Source organism: Giraffa tippelskirchi, chromosome X, assembly GCF_054371585.1.
Source record: "Giraffa tippelskirchi isolate mGirTip1 chromosome X, T2T-mGirTip1v1.2.pri, whole genome shotgun sequence".
NCBI lineage: Eukaryota > Metazoa > Chordata > Mammalia > Artiodactyla > Giraffidae > Giraffa > Giraffa tippelskirchi.
Genome location: NC_137289.1, coordinates 102,675,632 through 102,695,307, shown reverse-complemented (window position 1 = coordinate 102,695,307; position 19,676 = coordinate 102,675,632). Strand labels below are relative to the sequence as shown.

At 39.0% G+C, this 19,676-nt stretch overlaps 1 protein-coding gene across 21 annotated transcripts in view; it reads left to right on the top strand.

Annotated features, from left to right (window-relative positions):
- Window positions 1-19,676, top strand: part of HEPH (hephaestin) — a 118,085-nt gene that overhangs the window by 24,887 nt on the left and 73,522 nt on the right. For 19 of the 21 annotated variants that reach the window (XR_014075797.1, XR_014075795.1, XR_014075796.1 and 16 more), the window contains 4 exons: window positions 1,455-1,667; window positions 8,050-8,263; window positions 9,763-9,902; window positions 10,661-10,792. Coding sequence is in view for 14 of the 21 variants with exons in the window: in XM_081565531.1 (XP_081421657.1) it covers window positions 1,455-1,667; window positions 8,050-8,263; window positions 9,763-9,902; window positions 10,661-10,792 (699 nt within the window). In the remaining 7 variants the exon portion in view is untranslated. Of the gene's footprint in view, window positions 1-1,454; window positions 1,668-8,049; window positions 8,264-9,762; window positions 9,903-10,660; window positions 10,793-12,036; window positions 13,345-19,676 lie in introns of those variants that run through there. The other 2 variants (XM_081565540.1, XM_081565541.1) reach the window with 2 other exon arrangements.

Genomic DNA, 19,676 nt, shown 5'->3' with positions numbered 1-19,676 from the left:
GTTAGTGATGTTTCCGTGAGCATCCCGTGGAATTATCAAATAAAGTTACTCATTAAAGCTGGTTTTAGTGAGTGTAAGGACATTGAAAAGGGATCAGCTTCAAGCAGGCCTCCCTGTGTTTTTGAGGGGAGTGTGCAGGGTGAGATGGGGTCAAGAACGAGTGTGTTGTCTTTTGCCTCCATCTCCTGGTTCTCATTACCAGTCAGTTACATCAGTTGGGAAAAATAATGCAGTCTATGAACCAAATTTATTCCAGATTGAATTTATCGAGCACCTGGTAAGTATTAGGCAACATCCTAGGTGCTTAGATACAGAAAAAATGATGTGCTTCCTGTTAAGTCAACCTAGTGTAGAAGATAAATGTAAGTAAATCATAGGACTCTGTGGTAAGTGACATTTCAGAATTTTGTGGGGAGAAAATTTCAAGGAAGCCAGAAAGAGTGTAATAACTCTGCTTCACAGGGTAGGTGATATTTGAGCTAGTGTATAATGTATGTGTAGTAATTTGGTGTAGTGAAAGACCGGGGGGAAATTTATTACAGGCAAAGGGAAGAGCATGTGAAAAGCCAACATGTATTTTCTAAGTGACTACCATGTTTAAGGTTTGTGGTGTGTGTTAGTTGCTCAGTCGTGTCTAACTCTTTGCAATCCCATAGACCATAACCCACCAGGCCCCTCTGTGCATGGAATTATCCAGGCAAGAATACTGGAGTGGGTTGCCATTTCCTTCTCCAGGGGATCTTCCCAAGCCAAGGATCGACCTCAGGTCTTCCACATTGTAGGCAGGCTCTTTACCATCTGAGCCACATGCACAGGAAAATAGAGCTCACAGGATAATGGTGTGTATGTGTATATGAAAGAGGATGAGGGACTAGATTATAGGTAGAAGTATAGGGAGGAAGATTCTGTAGGATTCAAGCCAGAGATGATGAGAGCCAGAATCAGGGCAGTGGGGCTGAAGATGAAGAGGATGATATAGATTGAAAGCTGAAGAAGGAATGTTGGGGAACTCTAACACTTTATAGGAGGATGGAGAATGAGAATAAGATGGAGGAGAAACAATCAGAAAAGCTATAAGAGAACCAGGGAAGTATGGTGCTACAGAATCCAAGGGAGGGAAGTTTTAAGAAAGTGGGAATAGGAGAGATTGATACTTTTTTTTGTATGTGAAGGAGTTTTAGGAGTGGAGAATAGTTCAGTTTTGCCAGGATGTGAAGTATGGTAGAGGAGGGTCAGGAGGTAAAGCCAGAAGGTCATTTGAGCCCTCATCCCAAAGAGGCAAGGCATCATAAGTAGAACTAATGTGGCTTAGAGAAGAAGGTAGAGGAGTTGAGAATGACTCAGAAATTTCAAGTTGTGGGAAACCTTAGTACAGTGCTAATGCCACACTGCCGGCTGGTGTCTGGGTAATCTGTTTTCATCTCCCCATTCTGTCTTGTGTTTTTGTTTTCCAGCCATTAATGGGTTTCTGTTCTCTAACCTGCCCAAGCTGGACATGTGCAAGGGCGACACAGTGGCCTGGCACCTGCTTGGCCTGGGCACAGAGACTGATGTACATGGGGTCACATTCCAGGGCAACACCGTGCAGCTTCAGGGCATGAGGAAGAGTGCAGCCATGCTCTTTCCTCACACCTTTGTTATGGCCATCATGCAACCTGACAACCCTGGTAAGTGCCTTAGCAGCTGGCCCTAGGCTGAGAAAATTTGTTGAGCATTGGGCTGGATGAGGTGTGGAGCTGTTGAACAGCAAAGAAAAGTCATATTGAGGTACTTGGGAACTTTTCAAAACTGCTGTGTCCTTTTCTCAATGTGTACTCCATGTTTTGGTTATTTGGATTCTCTTCTCAGCTGCAGGCAGAATAAAGAGCTGAGGAAGTTCTTTTCCGGAATGACAGGAGGGAAATAGAGATGCTGCCCAGTATTAGGGCAATTCTTGTATAGGCAGAGAATGGACTTGGTCACATAGCCCTATGGCCCTGTAGAGATTCTATAGATATAAGTACGGCATTGAAGAAAAAAATCAATGAAATATACCTATAAGTGCTTCCAACTCTGACATTCTGTGAAGATTTTTGCAAACTTCTGGTAGGAGTAGGGTGGCATGTGCTGTAACAGTTTTAGCCTAGGAATCAGAACACAGGAACTTTTAGTCCAGGGTCTTTCATTTACTTGCTGTCTTATTTTTGTCTACTCACTTCCCCTCTGTGGCTAGACTGCTTCCTTCTTTTCTTTTTTGTTCATTTCTCCTCCTCTCTCCCTCTCTTTCATTCTTCCCTCTCTTCCTCCATCCCTCCTTCCTTCCCCCTCCTCCTCCCTCTCCTTATCTTTCTTTCATAATTAAATTTGACTGTAATGTTTCTTCAGATTCCATCTTTGTGTGACATTTCCTAAGGTAGTAGAAAGTTTTCTCTGCAGTTCCTAGGGTGTATTCTTTTTCCAGGCAGTAGGTGGCAGTAGTGTTTGTAAGAAATATCTGTCAGTTCCATGCAGGTCTCACTAAACTTTTAGTTCTATAAATTCCATTCGTATTTGAGGAAAAATCCTTAAACAAAGCAAGTTTCCTTGACAACTTAATGGTTTCATCCTGTCACTGGGTTTGACACACACTTGACATGAAGCAAGCCTCCTCAGACTTCTTGGGTCCTCATTTCTGCCCATCTACCTAGGATACTTTGGTCAAGGAGAGTTGATGTCAGCAAATTAGAAACAGCCATTAATGGGGCTGAAACTGCTGACTGCTAGGACCAATAGAAATGAATGCTTGTAGTGAGCGCTTGGAGAAGGCAATAGCACCCCACTCCAGTACTCTTGCCTGGAAAATCCCATGGGTGGAGGAGCCTGGTAGGCTGCAGTCCATGGGGTATCTAAGAGTCGGACATGACTGAGCAACTTCACTTTCACTTTTCACTTTCATGCATTGGAGAAGGAAATGGCAACCCACTCCAGTGTTCTTGCCTGGAGAATCCCAGGGATGGCGGAGCCTGGTGGGCTGCCATCTATGGGGTCGCACAGAGTCGGACACGACTGAGGTGACTTAGCAGCAGCAGTAGCAGTGAGCACTGGGGTGGGGGAGTTCTGAAAAAGAAAGAATCTTCTCTTTAGCTGTGGTCCGAAAGCCAAACCCTAGGTTTAGTCTCCTTCATACAAAATTAGCCAGGCTCCCCTGTAAGATCTAATTGGCTCTCTAGGGCTCACAGTTATTAATATTTTGGCAGTGAATGGGTTTATAAGAAAGGCATAAAAGGTTACTCTTGGTCAAAAAAAAAAAAAACCCAACATTTTATCTTTGCATTTTCCAGTATTTCAAATTCTCCTCTTCCTGAAGAATTTTTGAGTCATAGAACATTGCAACTGGTAGAGCCCCTTAGATATAATCTCATTTCACTTATTTTACTAATGGGAGAAAGAGACAGAGATCTGGAAGGGGAAAATGATTTTCTCAGGTTAGGAATGTCATCTCTATTTCTTTTTATTTGGCTCCATCAACCCCTGTTAAGATCATCTTTTATCTGAAGTCACCTTCATTTTGCCCCTGGTAGGCGTTAATGTCTGATTAAGATTGAGAGAGACCATTGGAATAGCTCCCCAAAGATAGGACAAAAGTATCAAATTAATGAAAAAACCAGAACCAGAATCTGGCTTTGGAAGTCTAGAAAAAGGAGTTGCAATGAAGATTGGTCAAGATACATATGCAATTAAGCAGCTTTACAGGTAACTTAAAAACATCACCCCAGAGATTCAGCATGATGTTTGCTGGATGCTTACAATTATGTTTAATAAAAGAGAAGAACAAATTCCCAGAAAAAGTGCAGCAAAATGCTAAGAGTGTGAGTGTTATAGGTTTATTTGTGACTTTTTTAAATCCTCTTTTTGCTTTGCTTTAAATCCTAATAATATTTTAATTTCAGTTATTAATTACATTTAATGGAAATGACATTTTTACATTTAAAAATAAACTGAATAATACACCTCAGCTGTCCCAAAAGAACTACTGATACTACAGTTTTGATAACCAGAGAAAGTGGCAGATAAAGAGCCTAGAGCTTGTAATGTGCTAATTTCCACCAACTTCATGTTAGGTTTCTCAGCATCAAAAAGAATATCTATTACTGCTCTGGTCCTTCAGAGTTTCTTTTCTCTTTCACCATTAGAACTCATTGTTTATCCCCACCTCCACACCCTCTTTTCTTTTCCCATTACTTTTCCTCTCTTCCCTCATTTTTCCTATTCCTCTTTCATCCTTTCTTTGTTTTGTTTCTCTCTCCCTTTTTATGTATCTTCTTTTCCCCCTTTTTCCTTCATTCTTCCCCTTTTAAATCTATTTTCTCCTATCTTGACTTTTATCTTTCCTTCTTTTTATTTTCTCCTTGCATTATTTTTGTCTTTCTTCCCTTTCTTCTTTTCCTTCTCTTCTCTCTCTTTTTTCACGCTTTTTTTCTTCCTTTGAGTTTTTCCTAGCCTTTTTTTACTACCTTTCTTTTTGTTTTTAATCTTCTTTTCTCTTTATTTATTTTTCCATTCCTTCTATTTTCTTTGCTTCTTTTTCCTTTTCCTTTAATATGTATCTTTTCTTTTGTCTCTTGTCTTGATGTTTTCCCTTTTTTCTTCCTCATGTTTTATTTTACCTTTTTTTTTTACAGGTAGATTACCCCCAGACATAGTAAACGTGTGTTTTCTTACACTTATTGGTCTAGATGCTAGGGATGTGGGAATGAATGAGGCAGTTCACAGTTAGTGTGGAAAGGAAATAAGTATGTAAACAATATTCACAATTCTATGACAATGCTATCAGACAAGGGCTATAGTAACACACAGGAAACTACAACAAATTCTGCCTGACTTGTGGAGTGAGGCTTTCCTAGAAAAGTAAACATTCAAATTGAACTTTCAAAGACTAGTAAACTGTTACCAGGCAAAGAAAGAGGGTGGATGGTGAAGAGAGTATTATAGGCAGTAGGAACCACACGGGCAGTGACTTGAGAGCATCATTTGCCTGGAGAAGGTTACGTGGATTGATTTTATTCATTAGTTTTCAACTAAAGTGGTATGCTGGTGTTTGGAAATGTGTGGAATACTTTTAGCTGTCACAATGACTGGTGTTATAAGGGTATGATACTGTTGTTTATCGAGTGGGAGTCAGAGATTCTAAAGCTTTCGTCAATATGTAGGACAGCCTTAAACAATGAAGAATAATCACACACAAAATACTGATAGCAACCTTGTTGAGTAACACCGAGAAATAAGATTGAAGAGGTGATAGCAGGAGGCCCTTGTAAGAAGTGATAAGACCCTGACAATGGGTGGGAGCAATATGGATGGAGAGAAGGGGCAGAGTTAAGAGATATTTGAGAAAAAAATGACAAGAATTTGCTAATGGGCTGAGCAAGAAGAAAGGGTGTCTGAGGTTTTCAGCTTGTGCACTAGATGGATGGTAGTGTCATTAATCATATGAGCAAACACAGTAACATGGAAAACGTACTACATTTCAGATAGAAAGTATTCTTTGGGAGCATGTTGAATTTTAAATTTCTGGTGAAGTCCAGGTGGTGTGGATTTTACAGTAGGTAGCTGTGGGTAGTAATGTAAACATTGGAGAAGTCCAGGCTAGAGAGAGATTTGAGTGTTTTCATGTTGGTGTCCTTTAGCATGTTATAGGAAATAAAAGTTATAGGAAGTTATAAGAAATAAAACTTAAGACAGAAATCAACATTTAAGTGGTAGAAGGGAAAAGATAAGCAAGAATAAGGAGACAGCAGAAATATTGGTCACAGAGGTAGGAGGAGACTCAGATGCAAAGGACCAGAAAGTATTAAAAAGGAAGCATCTTGGAGAATAATGTCCATATGAGATGATGTGTTACTCTTAGGTCACATGATTCTCCCATAAAGTCTTCTATTTGTTTCTATTCCATCCAATGATTATCAGACTTTCTTCTTCACACCAACCCCTGAGCTATGACTTTTAGACATTGTATACAGTATATGCAGTCATTCATTTGCACAGAAATTCATTCACTCAACACATATTTATTGCACATTTTCCATGTGCTAAGTCTGGGGTAGAGGGGTGAAAAGATAGATGTGATACTTACTTCCAGGGAAGATCTACAACAAACATACAAAAACACATACATAAAATGTTAAGACATTTTCAGATCATGATATATGTCATGAAGGAAAGAAAATACATTGATGTGATAAACTGATAGGGGCATTACTTTAGAGATGGTGTTTAGGGAATGCCTCTTGGAGAATGTGACATTTAAGGCCTAAGTAATGGGATGGAAGATGCTATATGAAGATATCTAAGCAGAATATTCTAAGCAGAGGACCCAGCAAGTGTAAATGTCTCAAGATGGGAATAAGCATGGCTTGTTCAAGGGTTGGAAAGAAGGTCAGTATGGTTGGAGTATAATGAACAAAGAGAAGACTGACATCATATGAAATCATAGAGGTTGGCAAGAATCATATTATACAGATCCTTGTAGACCACAGTCAGGAGCTTTAATTATATTCTGAGTATGAATGGAGCATTTAAAGCAAGAGAGCAATGTGCTCTGGATCATATTTGTTAAAGAGGACCCTGTATCCCTTTTGGAGAATGTTGAAGAGGGAAGGAGAAGTAGAAAAGACAGTCGTGAGGTTATTGAAGTTTTCAGGTGAAAGATGATAGTGGCTTTGACTAGAGAAGTGAAAGAGTAGAAACAGAACAATGACTGTAAAGGAAGCGATGATAGGGTTTATTGATGGAACAGATTTGAGGGATAAGGGAAATAGAAGAGTCAGAAAGTAGATATGGAAAAAATATTTTTCCATGAAGTTTATAAACTAGTGGAAAGGATGTTTTTTTAAAGAAAGGAGCACTTAGTCCTTTAGCCATGTGATCTAGATGAAAAATGTTTTAGAAGTAGAGAAGCAAAAATGTAGAGCACAATGTGGGCCGGAATAGTCAGGGAGGACTTTCTGGAAGAGATGAAATATGAATTGGGTCTTAGAGAATGAGTGAACTCGTAAAGATATTTATGAGGAAGGGGAGGTCTATTCTGGAAAAGTAATAATGAGTAAAGATTTCAAGATAGGAATGAAATATGTGAGAGGGGCAATCAGGGGCAGATTTAGTTGGAGCCCTGTTTGAATTTTGGGCAGAGTGGGAAGTGGGATTGCATCCATAGTTTGGAGCTAGCTCATACAAGCCTTTAAAAGCCAGGAAGATTTTGTAGTGGTGGTATAGATAGTCATCAGTAAAATAAGGAATACTGGGGAAATAATGTAAGAAAGTTAGCTTCTCCTGATCAATAGTCTATGAGCCTTTGTGTCCTTGACATAGAAACCTGGATCTTGAGATCAGATACAGGCAGCTCTACAATTCAGATATTTATGGCTGATATCCAAACCTTTTATTGTAAAAAACCTGGGGAAGGCCATTTCAGAGTTCTCTGATGTAAGCATTCTTATGATCAAGAAGTTCATTATATGTATGCCCACCTTTATTTCTTTAAGACTTGGTAGGAAAGGGAGAAAATTGGTCAATGCTTTCCTTCAAATAATAATTATTACAGCTTTATTTACTTATAATTTTACTTATTGAACATTTTACACTATACTATGCCAAGAAATATGTACATATTTTTGTGGTTAATTTTAAAATAATCCCATTAAGTAAAATGCTCCTCACTTTACCATGAGGAAACTGAAATATACAGAAGCTTAAAATTTTCCTGAAAGTTATATGGTTAATAAGTATCAGATAAGATGATTGACTATCCCAGGTTTCTCATAACTGAGGAGTTCCCAGAGATGTGGGACTTTCAGTCCTAAAACTAGAGAAGCCATTGGTAAACAGAGAGGAGTTTGTCATTCTAGTGGGGAGTTTAGTTAACCTCTGTGCTCATTATTCTCAATAAATGTAATAATCTTTTACCTAATGCATAGCAAAACCTTGTCTGAAGCTACCTACTCTCTGCGATATGACTAGAGAGAAGTAGGAACTCCCTCAGGCACTATACAGGGGTATTCTGAATTCAAGTTTTACTCTCTGTTCCCACCTCAGGGACATTTGAAATTTACTGCCAGGCAGGCAGCCATAGAGAAGCAGGGATGAGGGCAATCTATAATGTCTCCCCTTGTCCTGGACATCAAGCCAACCCTCATCAACGTTACCAAGCTGCAAGGATCTACTACATCATGGCAGAAGAGATGGAGTGGGACTATTGCCCTGACAGGAGCTGGGAACTAGAATGGCACAACCAGTCTGAGAAGGACAGGTAAGGTTTCAGAAAAGAAGAGATCATGCTTTCAGAGACTCTAGACCAGTTTACTGAAATAAAGGACATTCTGAGATGATGAGGCACTTATCTAAAGTCACCTAATAACATACCAACAAATCTAGAGCAGGGACTAAAACACAGGTAAGTTGGAACTCAGTGCTTCATCTATGTTGCTATACTCTAGAGCTGAACTTCTTCATGCTCTAAGTCTTGGTCTCCTTTCCTCCTCTCCTCAGAAGCACTAACATTGGGACTTAAATTTTATATGGAATTTACTTAGGGGACTGAATGTCCCAAGCTCAAATGTCCCTTACCAAAATATCATTAAGATAGAGGCTAAACTGTATTGCAGAAAAAGCTCCAAAAGAGTGGCTTAAGTATGTTGGAATTGTATTTCTTGTTTTCATACTAGTGCAAATATGAGCAGTTTAAGGCCAATAGGAACTAAAATGTCTATTCAGGTTGTAGTCATTCCCAGCTATCAAGAAAGGGGAAGTAAATCTAGGGTAAGCAGTATTGTTTGTGAGGCAATGACTTGAAGTTGTGTTCATTACTTTCTCTCATACCCAATTATCCTGAATTTATTCATATGGCCATACCTAACTGCAAGAAAGTCTGGGAAATGTAATCTCTGGTTGGGCAGCAATGTGCTCAGATAAAACCTAGGTGACTCTATTACTAAAAAGGAAGGAGGGAAGAATGGAAACTATGGTACAGTTTAGCAATTTCCGCTATCTTTTATTTTTGGTGTTCTCACTACCCTTTGCCAATTATTTGTGTTGATTGTTGAAGGTTGAAGGCTTCTTGCTAACTTGTTCTGCAACTTTGAAAAAATGAATTCCCTTTTCTGAGTTCTAGTTTACTCATCTTTGAAGTGATGTGGTATAATTGAAAGAACTTGACCAGACTTTAATCCAAGCCCTGTTTCCCCTTCTGGCTGACAGTATAAATGAAGATAAGTCCTGTCATCACTGAATTGCAGGATTCTACCTTTAGGATGTACATACCTCATCAGTCTACTGGAAATGCCAAATGATAAAATGAATAATATAGCTCTTTGTAAATAGGAAAACCTCTCATAATGAGAAATCTGTAGGATTTTGTTTTCTTCCTACCTATCCCCATCCCTCATCCACCAGCAACAGAAGCAGTTAGTATTCTCCTACCATCTGTACCTTGTCCTTTGTCAGACTAATTTCATCTAAAACATCATTAAGACTGGAGCTAGCGTTCAGGGTTTGATTCTTATCCTAGTGTTTTTACCATATAAATTTTACTATAAATTCCTAACTAGATGATGGCAAACAAAGGAACATAAATAAATATTGAAATCTACCATTTTTAACTGCAGATATGCAGCCAAGGTGGATAACCTGACTTAGGAAGAGGGCTCTCCTAATATCTGTGCCATGAAGATGGGTCTGACTTTGCTTTCCCATATCTGAAAATGAGAGGTTAAAGGCCAGGTATTCATACTACTCTTTGGACTCCTCTAGTTATGGTCACATCTTCCTGAGCAACAAAGATGGACTCCTGGGTTCAAGATACAAGAAAGCTGTATTCAGAGAGTATACTGATGGTACATTCAGGGTCCAACGGCCAAGGACTGGATCAGAGGAACACTTGGGAATCTTAGGTAAGGGAATTCCACTTCCCTCCTAGTGTCTAGAAGCCTGTGATGCTCCTTAGGGAAGCTGTGTCATATCAGGAAGCCCTCTCCATTCCTCATTATCCATTTCCCTTATGACATAGTGGAAATGTGGTCATATTTTATAAATCATCCATGAAAATAAGCAGTCAAATGGAGTTAATTCATGAATTCTGCAGCAATCTGAACCAGGTATTTCCCGGCCTCTATATCTTGGGATCTATAATAGTGATACAATTTTTTAAATGCTAAAGGCAAGAGAACTTAAGAGTATCAAAAAGTGGGAAAAATGGTACAGAGAACCAGTATTACCCTTACACTCTTGCAATTACTGCTTCGGTTCCTTCACTTTTATAGGAGCTATGAGCTTCCTCATTCTTATCATCATACAGAAGATACCCACTAGTCCTTGAAGGGAATCCTCTCTCATTCCTTACCAACAATGATTCCACAGAATTCTGATTATCTAGAACTTTGGGCTATTATACAAAGAGAGGTGGGAGGCGGGGATAATCTGAAACATAATCTTGTTGAAGTACCCTCATCATGTGGGTAGCAGTATCAGTTCAAGGGCTTCTGAATTTAAAAATGGAGTTAGTCATGACTTTCAGTCTTGGGACCCTTTCTCAGGGCAAACCCTTAATTCTAGGTAGCTCCTGTGTATATCCCTTTCTTTAATTTCTTTAATGCCTCTGTTTCACTATTCCACTAATGAGATTTTTTTTTTATTCTTTTGCAATTACTAGGTCCACTTATCAGAGGAGAGGTTGGTGATATTCTAACTGTGGTGTTCAAGAACAATGCCAGCCGCCCATACTCTGTGCATGCCCATGGAGTGCTAGAATCTAGCACTGGTTGGCCACTGGCTGCTGAGCCTGGTGAGTGGGAACACTTAGTGAAGTAACATAGGATGTGAAGCATCTCTGTTTCAGCCTCTGGCTTGTTCCTTTTTTTTTTTTTAAGTATATTCTTAGTGAACAGAAACAGGAATATTTACCAGAACTAAGCCATAGTCTGAATTTGTCTCTATGAAATATTCATTCTTTCAGTCTCAGAGCAAACTGCTTACCTTAGGCCTTTTGCTTCATCAAAGACATACTCAACACTTGTTACACATGGAGCCTTATACTATCCTTAACCCTGAATACAGATTGAGCTTCTAGCCTCTCTAGATCTGGCTATATATAATCTGAGCTCTTAATCATGACTAGAGAGTGGCTTGTCCCAGACCACAAACTGATCCTTAAGCCTAATCATAGGTAAAGATCCTGTCCTCTTAGTACAGACTGATCCTAACTGCAGTTAGATATTAAAATTCTAATACTAAATGTAGAGTTACCATAATCTTGACCACATTATCTTCTATTCATTCATTCATTCATTGAATAAACACTTACTGGGGGCCTACAGGGTAAGGAACAATGTTAGAAGTTATGGAAGTTTTGGGAAATAATACTTATTCATACTCTAAAACAACTTGGGCTATTATTATATAGAGATAAGTAAACTGGTAATTTTAATGTAGTGTTTTAACTCTTAAATAGGGGCTTTAAAAATGTGCCATGGAATTTTAGAATAAGACACCTAATCTAATGTTTGGATGGGCAAGGATGGTTTCCCAAAGTAGGTGATATGTTAGCTGAGATCTAAATCAGTAGTTCTCAAACTTTAGCATGCATCAGAATCACCTGAAAGACTTGTTAAATCATGAATTTCTTGGAATAACTCCAGCACCTCTGATTCAGTATGTCTGGGATAAGGTTCAAGAATGTTCTCACTCACAAAAGTGACCAAGTGATTCTGATGTTGCTGGGTCAGGAACTGTCCTTTAAGAACCACTAATCTAAAGAATGAGAAATAAATATACAGGTAAAGGGATAGTGTGGAACAAAAGCAAGGGAAAGGAAGCTCCAGTTGTGGGGAATGCAATATGTAGAGACTCAGTAGTACAATAGGTGAAATTTGAAGTTGGTGAAAGGGTTCCAAAAAGATAAAGTAAGTAGAATCAATGGGATTTGATTAACGAATATGAAACATGAGAAGGAGAAGGAGTCTTGAATGGTAGCCACATATTTGGAGGAAAATCCTGAAATGTTTCCCAATTTTTCATCTGGACAACCAGGTACAATGGATATCATTCAACAATATAGAGAACACAGGCAGCAACTAATTTGGGATGACAGAATGTGGTCCACTGGAGAAGGGAATGTCAAACCACTTCAGTATTCTTGTTTTGAGAACCCCATGAACAGTATGAAAAGGCAAAAAGATAGGACACTGAAAGATGAACTCCTCAGGTCGGTAGGTGCCCAATATGCTACTGGAGATCAGTGGAGAAATAACTTGAGAAAGAATGATGGGATGGAGCCAAAGTAAAAGCAATACCCAGCTGTGGATGTGACTGGTGATAGAAGCAAGGTCCAATGCTGTAAAGAGTAATATTGCATAGGAACCTGGAATGTTAGGTCCATGAATCAAGGCAAATTGGAAGTGGTCAAACAGGAGATGGCAAGAGTGAACATTGACATTCTAGGAATCAGGGAACTAACATGGACTGGAATGGGTGAATTTAACTCAGATGACCATTAAATCTACTACTGTGGGCAGGAATCCCTTAGAAGAAATGGAGTAGCCATCATGGTCAACAAAAGAGTCCAAAATGCAGTACTTGGATGCAATCTCAAAAATTACAGAATAAACTCTGTTCGTTTCCAAGGCAAACCATTCGATATCATGGTAATTCAAGTCTATGCCCAGACCAGTAACGCTGAAGAAGCTGAAGTTGGATGGCTCTATGAAGACCTACAAGACTTTTTAGAACTAACACCCAAAGAAGATGTCCTTTTCATTGTAGGGGACTGGATTGCAAAAATAGGAAGTCAGGAAACACCTGGAGTAACAGGCAAATTTGGCCTTGGAGTACAGAATAAAGCAGGGCAAAGGCTAATAGAGTTCTGCCAAGAGAATGCACTGGTTATAGCAAACACCCTCTTCCAACAACACAAGAGAAGACTCTACACATGGAAATCACCAGATGGTCAACACCAAAATCAGACTGATTATATTCTTTGCAGCCAAAGATGGAGACGCTCTATAAAGTCACCAAAAACAAGACCAGGAGTGGACTGTGGCTCAGATCATGAACTCCTTGTTGCCAAATTCAGACTTAAATTGAAGAAAGTAGGGAAAACCACTAGACCATTCAGGTATGACCTAAATCAAATCCCTTATAATTATACAGTGAAAGTGACAAATAGATTTAAGGGACTAGACCTGATAGACAGAGTGCCTGATGAACTATGGACAGAGGTTCATGATATTGTACAGGAGAGAGGGATCAAGACCATCCCTATGGAAAATAAATGTAAAAAAGCAAAATGGCTCTCTGAGGAGGCCTTACAAACAGCTGTGAAAAGAAGAGAAGCAAAAAGCAAAGGAGAAAAGGAAAGCAGTTCCTATCTGAATGCAGAGTTCCAAACAATAGCAAGGAGAGATAAAGCCTTCCTCAGCGATTAATGCAAAGAAATAGAGGGAAACAACAGAATGGGAAAGACTAGAGACCTCTTCAAGAAAATTAGAGATACCAAGGGAACATTTCATGCAAAAATGGGCTCGATAAAGGACAGAAATGGTATGGACCTAACAGAAGCAGAAGATATTAAGAAGAGGGGCAAGAATACACAGAAGAACTGTACAAAAAAAAATCTTCATGATCCATATAATCATGATGATCTGATCACTCACCTAGAGGCAGACATCCTGGAATGTGAAGTCAAGTGGGCCTTAGAAAGCATCACTACGAACAAAGCTATTGGAGGAGATGGAATTCCAGTTGAGCTATTTCAAATCCTGAAAGATGATGCTGTGAAATTGCTGCATTCGATATGCCAGCAAATTTGGAAAACTCAGCAGTGGCCACAGAACTGGAAAAGGTCAGTTTTCATTCCAATCCCAAAGAGAGGCAGTGTCAAAGAATGCTCAAACTACTGCACAATTGCACTCATCTCACACGCTAGTAAAGTAATGCTCAAAATTCTCCAAGCCAAGCTTCAGCAATACGTGAACCATGAACTTCCAGATGTTCAAGCTGGTTTTAGAAAAGGCAGAGGAATCAGAGATCAAATTGCCAACATCCACTGGATCATCGAAAAAGCAAGAGAGCTCCAGAAAAACATCTATTTCTGCTTTATTGACTATGCCAAAGCCTTTGACTGTGTGGATCACAATAAACTGTGGAAAGTTCTGAAAGAGATAGGAATAGCAGACCATCTGAACTGTCTCTTGAGAAACCTGTATGCATGCCAGGAAGCAACAGTTAGAACTGGACATGGAACAACAGACTGGTTCCAAATAGGAAAAGGAGTACGTCAAGGATGTATATTGTCACCTTGCTTATTTAACTTATATGCAGAGTACATCATGAGAAATGCTGGGCTGGAGGAAGCACAAGCTGGAATTAAGATTGTCGGGAGGAATGTCAATAACTTCAGATATGCAGATGACACCACCCTTATGGCAGAAAGTGAAGAAGAACTAAAGAGCCTCTTGATGAAAGTGAAAGAGGTGAGTGAAAAAGTTGACTTAAAGCTCAACATTCAGAAACCTAAGATCATGGCATCTGGTCCCATCACTTCATGGCAAATAGATGGGGAAACAGTGGAAACAGTGTCAGACTTTATTTTTTTGGACTCCAAAATCACTGCAGATGGTGACTGCAGCCATGAAACTAAAAGACCCTTACTCCTTGGAAACAAAGTTATGACCAACCTAGATAGCATATTTAAAAGCAGAGACATTACTTTGCTAACAAAGGTCTGTCTAGTCAAGGCTATGGTTTTTCCAGTAGTCATGTATGGATGTGAGTTGGACGGTGAAGAAAGCTGAGTCCTGAAGAATTGATGCTTTTGAACTGTGGTGTTGGAGAAGACTCTTGAGAGTCCCTGGAACTGAAAGAAGATCCAACCAGTCTATCCTAAAGGAGATTGGTCCTGGGTGTTCATTGGAAGGACTGATGTTGAAGCTGAAACTCCAATACTTTGGTCACCTCATGTGAAGAGTTGACTCATTGGAAAAGACCCTAATGCTGGGCAGGATTGTGGGCAGGAAGAGAAGGGGACGACAGAGGATGAGATGGCTGGATGGCATCACCGACTCGATGGACATGGGTTTGGGTAGACCTTGGGATTTGGTGATGGACAGGGAGGCCTGGCGTGCTGCGATTCATGGGGTCGCAAGAGTCGGACACGACTGAGTGAACTGAACTGAATTTGGGATGGGAGAGAATAGGTGATGGTGAGTTCACTTTTGAATATCTTGAATTAGAGATGTCTATAAGACAACTAAATAAATATATCTAATAGACATGAAGGTCTGAAGCTCAAAAGAAGGGTATTATCTGAGGGAATAAATGTGAAAGGCATCAACATTTAAGTAGTAATTAAAGAAAAAGAAATAAACAGTCACCCCCGGAAGAGTATATTCAATGGGACAGTAGGAATCCTAGAATAAAACCCTAAGGAAAACAGATTTTTAGGGAGGTACTAATTGAAAAGTAAACGTGAGAAAAAAGTGAGCAAAATGTTAGAAGAAAAACCAGATAAGATGGTACCAAAGATGTTAAAAAGATCATTTCAAAGATGAAGAGGTCAATGGTTTTAGCTTCCTTGGAGAGGTTAAGTAACATAAAATTTCCCATTGGATTTAGCAACAGAGGAGTGGCCTGTGCTTTTAATAAATTGGTGGGAAAATAAGCCAGATTATAATGGACTAAAGAATAATTGGCAGATATGGGAGTGAAAACAGTGAGTGTAACTTAATTTTAAAACTTAAACAGAGCAATTTCAGGTGATAAGATGATGGTCTGTGGTTTAACCAAGGGCCAAAGGAAAGTGGGGGCTTCCTAGGTGGTGCTATTGGTGAAGAACCCACCTGCCAGTGCAGGAAACTTAACAGATGTGGGTTCGTTCCCTGGGTTGGGAAGATCCCCTGGAGGAGGGCAAGGCAACCCACTCCAGTATTCTTGCCTGGAGAATTCCTCGGACAGAGGAGTCTTGTGGGCTACAGTTGATAGGATCGCAAAGAGTTGGACACAACTGAAGCGACTTGGCACACAAAGTAAAGTGGAGGTGAAGGTTATTGGAACTGAGGAGCTCAAGGCACTGAAAGGCTAGAGTTTTAGATGAGCTATCCATATAGACTTTAAAGTCACTTAGAAGAGTGGTGGAGATTGAGGTGGAAATGAAGATGGTGATCCAGGTACTAAAATAATGAATAAATGACTAAAAAGAGAAAGGGGATACACTGGAAGCAAGGGAAACATTTAAAAGGCTGTTGTAGTAGTACATACAAGTGATGATAATGACTTTATCAAAAGTTGTAGGAAATGAGGATTGAGAGAATTAGTTGGGTTTGAGGGATGTTAAGATAGTCAGGGCTTCCCTGGTGGCTCAGTAGTAAAGAATCCTCCTGCAACGCAGCAGACATTGGTTCAATCCCTGTGACAAAAAGATCCTGAAGAAGGAAATGGCAACCCACTCCAGTATTCTTGCCTGGGAAATCATGGACAAAGGAGCCTGGCAGGCTACAGTCCATGGGGTTGCAAGAGTTAAGCACAACTTATTGATTAAACCAGCACCACCAATAGATAATCAACAGGACATGATGATTGTACAAGTGTTAGGCAGGCAATAAGAGAGATAGTAGAGTTAAGGATAAGAAACTGATTTTTTGGTTAAGCACCTAGATGGTGGTACCAATAATAAAAAATAAATAAAAAGCAAGAAGTACGGGGTGTTTTTTTGTTTATTTATTTATTTAGAGGGGAAAATATTATGTTTACTTTGTAATGTCTTGAATATAAGTTACCCATAAGACATCCAAGTGTAAAAGAGAACGCTTATAAAAATAGGAGGCTACACTCAACTTGAGTATGAGTCTGTAGTTTGACAGAAACATCTGGAAGAGATGTAGAGATTCAAGAGTCATCAGTAACTACAATAAATGATAGTTGAAATCATGATCATATGTGAAATTACCTATTGAGGTAGTGTGTAGAGTGACAATAACATTGAGCTGAAAATGGAACTTTGTAAAATACCATTATTTACTAGGGAGTGATTTACCTTAAATAATGTATAGATTTAAAGTATTTCTAATCAAAATCACAGTTGGATATTTTTGTGCTTAAATGAAGTGGTTGTATATAAAGTTCATTTGGAAGAATAAGGAACACCTGGACAAGAAGATTCAATAAGTATTTTTTAAAAATTAATGAGATGGATGGATCTAGAGAATATTATACATAGTGAAGTTAATCATAGAAAGACAAATACTATGTGATATCACTTATATTTGAAATCTAAAAAATAATACAATTGAATCTATACACAAAGCAGAAACAAACTCACTGATCTAGAAAAAAAAAATATGATTACCAAAAATGGAGAGGAAAGGAGGAAGGGACAAATTAGGAATAGGTAATTAAAAGATGAAAAATATGATCCATCAAATAGACAAGCAACAAAGATAAACTGTATAACACAGGGATTTGCATTTAATATCTTTTGATAACCTATAGTGGAATATGATCAGAAAAAAACCTGAATTACCATACTATATACCTGACACTAACACAGTATTTGTAAATCAAGTATTCCTCAACAAAAAGATTAATGAGAGAAGACTAACACAACTCAATATTATAAAGGTACAATAATTAAAGCAGCTAGGTGCTGTTAAAACTAATTAATAGAACAAAAGAAAATTCCCTGAAACAGACCCAAAGTTCTTTCTTTGTCAATAGCCATAGGGATACAACTACTACATTATTAACTTACATTTCTTCTTTCTACCTCCCTCCTTAGGTCTCCTCACAAGGGAGATGTTATTAATATGATTAATCAGAACCTAAGATATTTGTTGGACAATGTCTTACTAATGGGCAGGGTTATTGTTCCTTTCATCTCAGCACTCTCTGTTGTGCTGCCTGCTTCCATGTGGTAAGCTGATCTGTGCCTGTGAATGGGTGAACTGGTTATATGAGTCAGGACAATGTCTGTTCTGCACGTTGAGCCATCTTAGTTTCAAGGGGCTAGAATGAGGAAGGTTTCTTTATTCCTTTAAGTCAAAGCTTTTAAACTCATCAATTATCAGAGCTCTGCAATAGGAGTTAGTGGACACTGGCTCAGCAATTAAAGAAGTGGCACTTTCATTCTCATTTGCCTATAATTCTTTTTATTTCCTTTGATAAACAGCCTCAAGGAGAGGAGTAAGTAATAAAAACCAGGCTTTATTGTGCTCCTATGTTAATATCATCACAATAGCACTGAAATATTGCCTCTAATTAGAGAAGGAAATGGCACCCCACTCCAGTAAACTTGCCTGGAAAATCCCATGGACGGAGGAGGCTGGTAGGCTGCAGTCCATGGGGTCGCTAAGAGTCGGACATGACTGGGTGACTTCACTTTCACTTTCATGCACTGGAGAAGGAAATGGCAACCCACTCCAGTGTTCTTGCCTGGAGAATCCCAGGGACGGGGGAGCCTGGTGGGCTACTGTCTATGGGGTCGCATAGAGTCGGACACGACTGAAGCGACTTAGCAGCAGCAGCAGCAGCAGCATTGCCTCTAATGCTGAGTATATTTAAAGTTTAATATTAGAAAAAGCTAGCATTTCAATGGAAGAAAGGAAACTTAATCAATACAGCCAGCTCTTGATTCAAGCAACTACAGATTAAAAGCATAGTTGACCTTTGAACAGCTTGGATTTCAATTGAACAGGTCCACTTATATGCATATTTTTTTCAATAAACATGTACATACTACACAATCTGTGGTCAGTTGAATCCACAAATGAGGAACCATGAATATGGAAGGCCAACCACAAAGTTATAGGTGGTTTTTCAGTTGTGTGAAGGTTGGCATAATTAACCCCTATGATTCTACTGTATTCAGAATAAATTCCAGAAAGTTCTAAAAAGCAAAGCTTTAATTTGTCATGGGCCAGGGGCTTCCCAGGTGGTTCAGTGGTAACAATTCTACCTGCTAAGTAGGAGGTGCAGGTTCAATCCCCGGGTGGGGAAGATTCCCTGGAGAAGAAATTGGTAACCCATTGAAGTATTCTTGCCTGGAAAGTCCCATGGGCCAAGAAACCTGGAGGGCTACAGTCCATGAGGTCGTGGAGAGTCAGACACGATTTTGTGACTAAACAACAGGAACTATTTAAATAACATTTACACTGTATTAGATATTATAACTAATCTACAGATGACAAAGTATATGAGAAGAGAGGATGTGTATAGGTTATGTGCAAATACTGTATCATTTATATAAGAGACTTAAGCATGGATTTTGGTATCTATGGGGGTTCCTGGAACCAATCCACCAAGGTTATCAAGGGAGGATTGTATATGGTTTTAGGACAAGTTGTTATTCTTTAAGAAATACAAAATTATATCTCTGTTTATTATCATATGATAAAATAAATTATAAGTGGATTCAAGGTAAAATAGCTTAAAAATAAAAGAATTAAAAGAAAATATAAATAGAAGAAGAGCAGGAAGTAGGTCATAAAGATTGCAAAGCCATTGGAAGACTTTAAGCAGAGATGTGACATGATCTGACTTTCATTTTAACACAATCAATCTAACTGATGTGTTTTGAAGAGACTGAAAGTAGGCAAGGAAGGAATTATGGAGATAATCTAGGAAGCAATGGTTAGAGATGAGATAATGGTTGCTTGGAAGAGATGAGCAGTGGTCATATT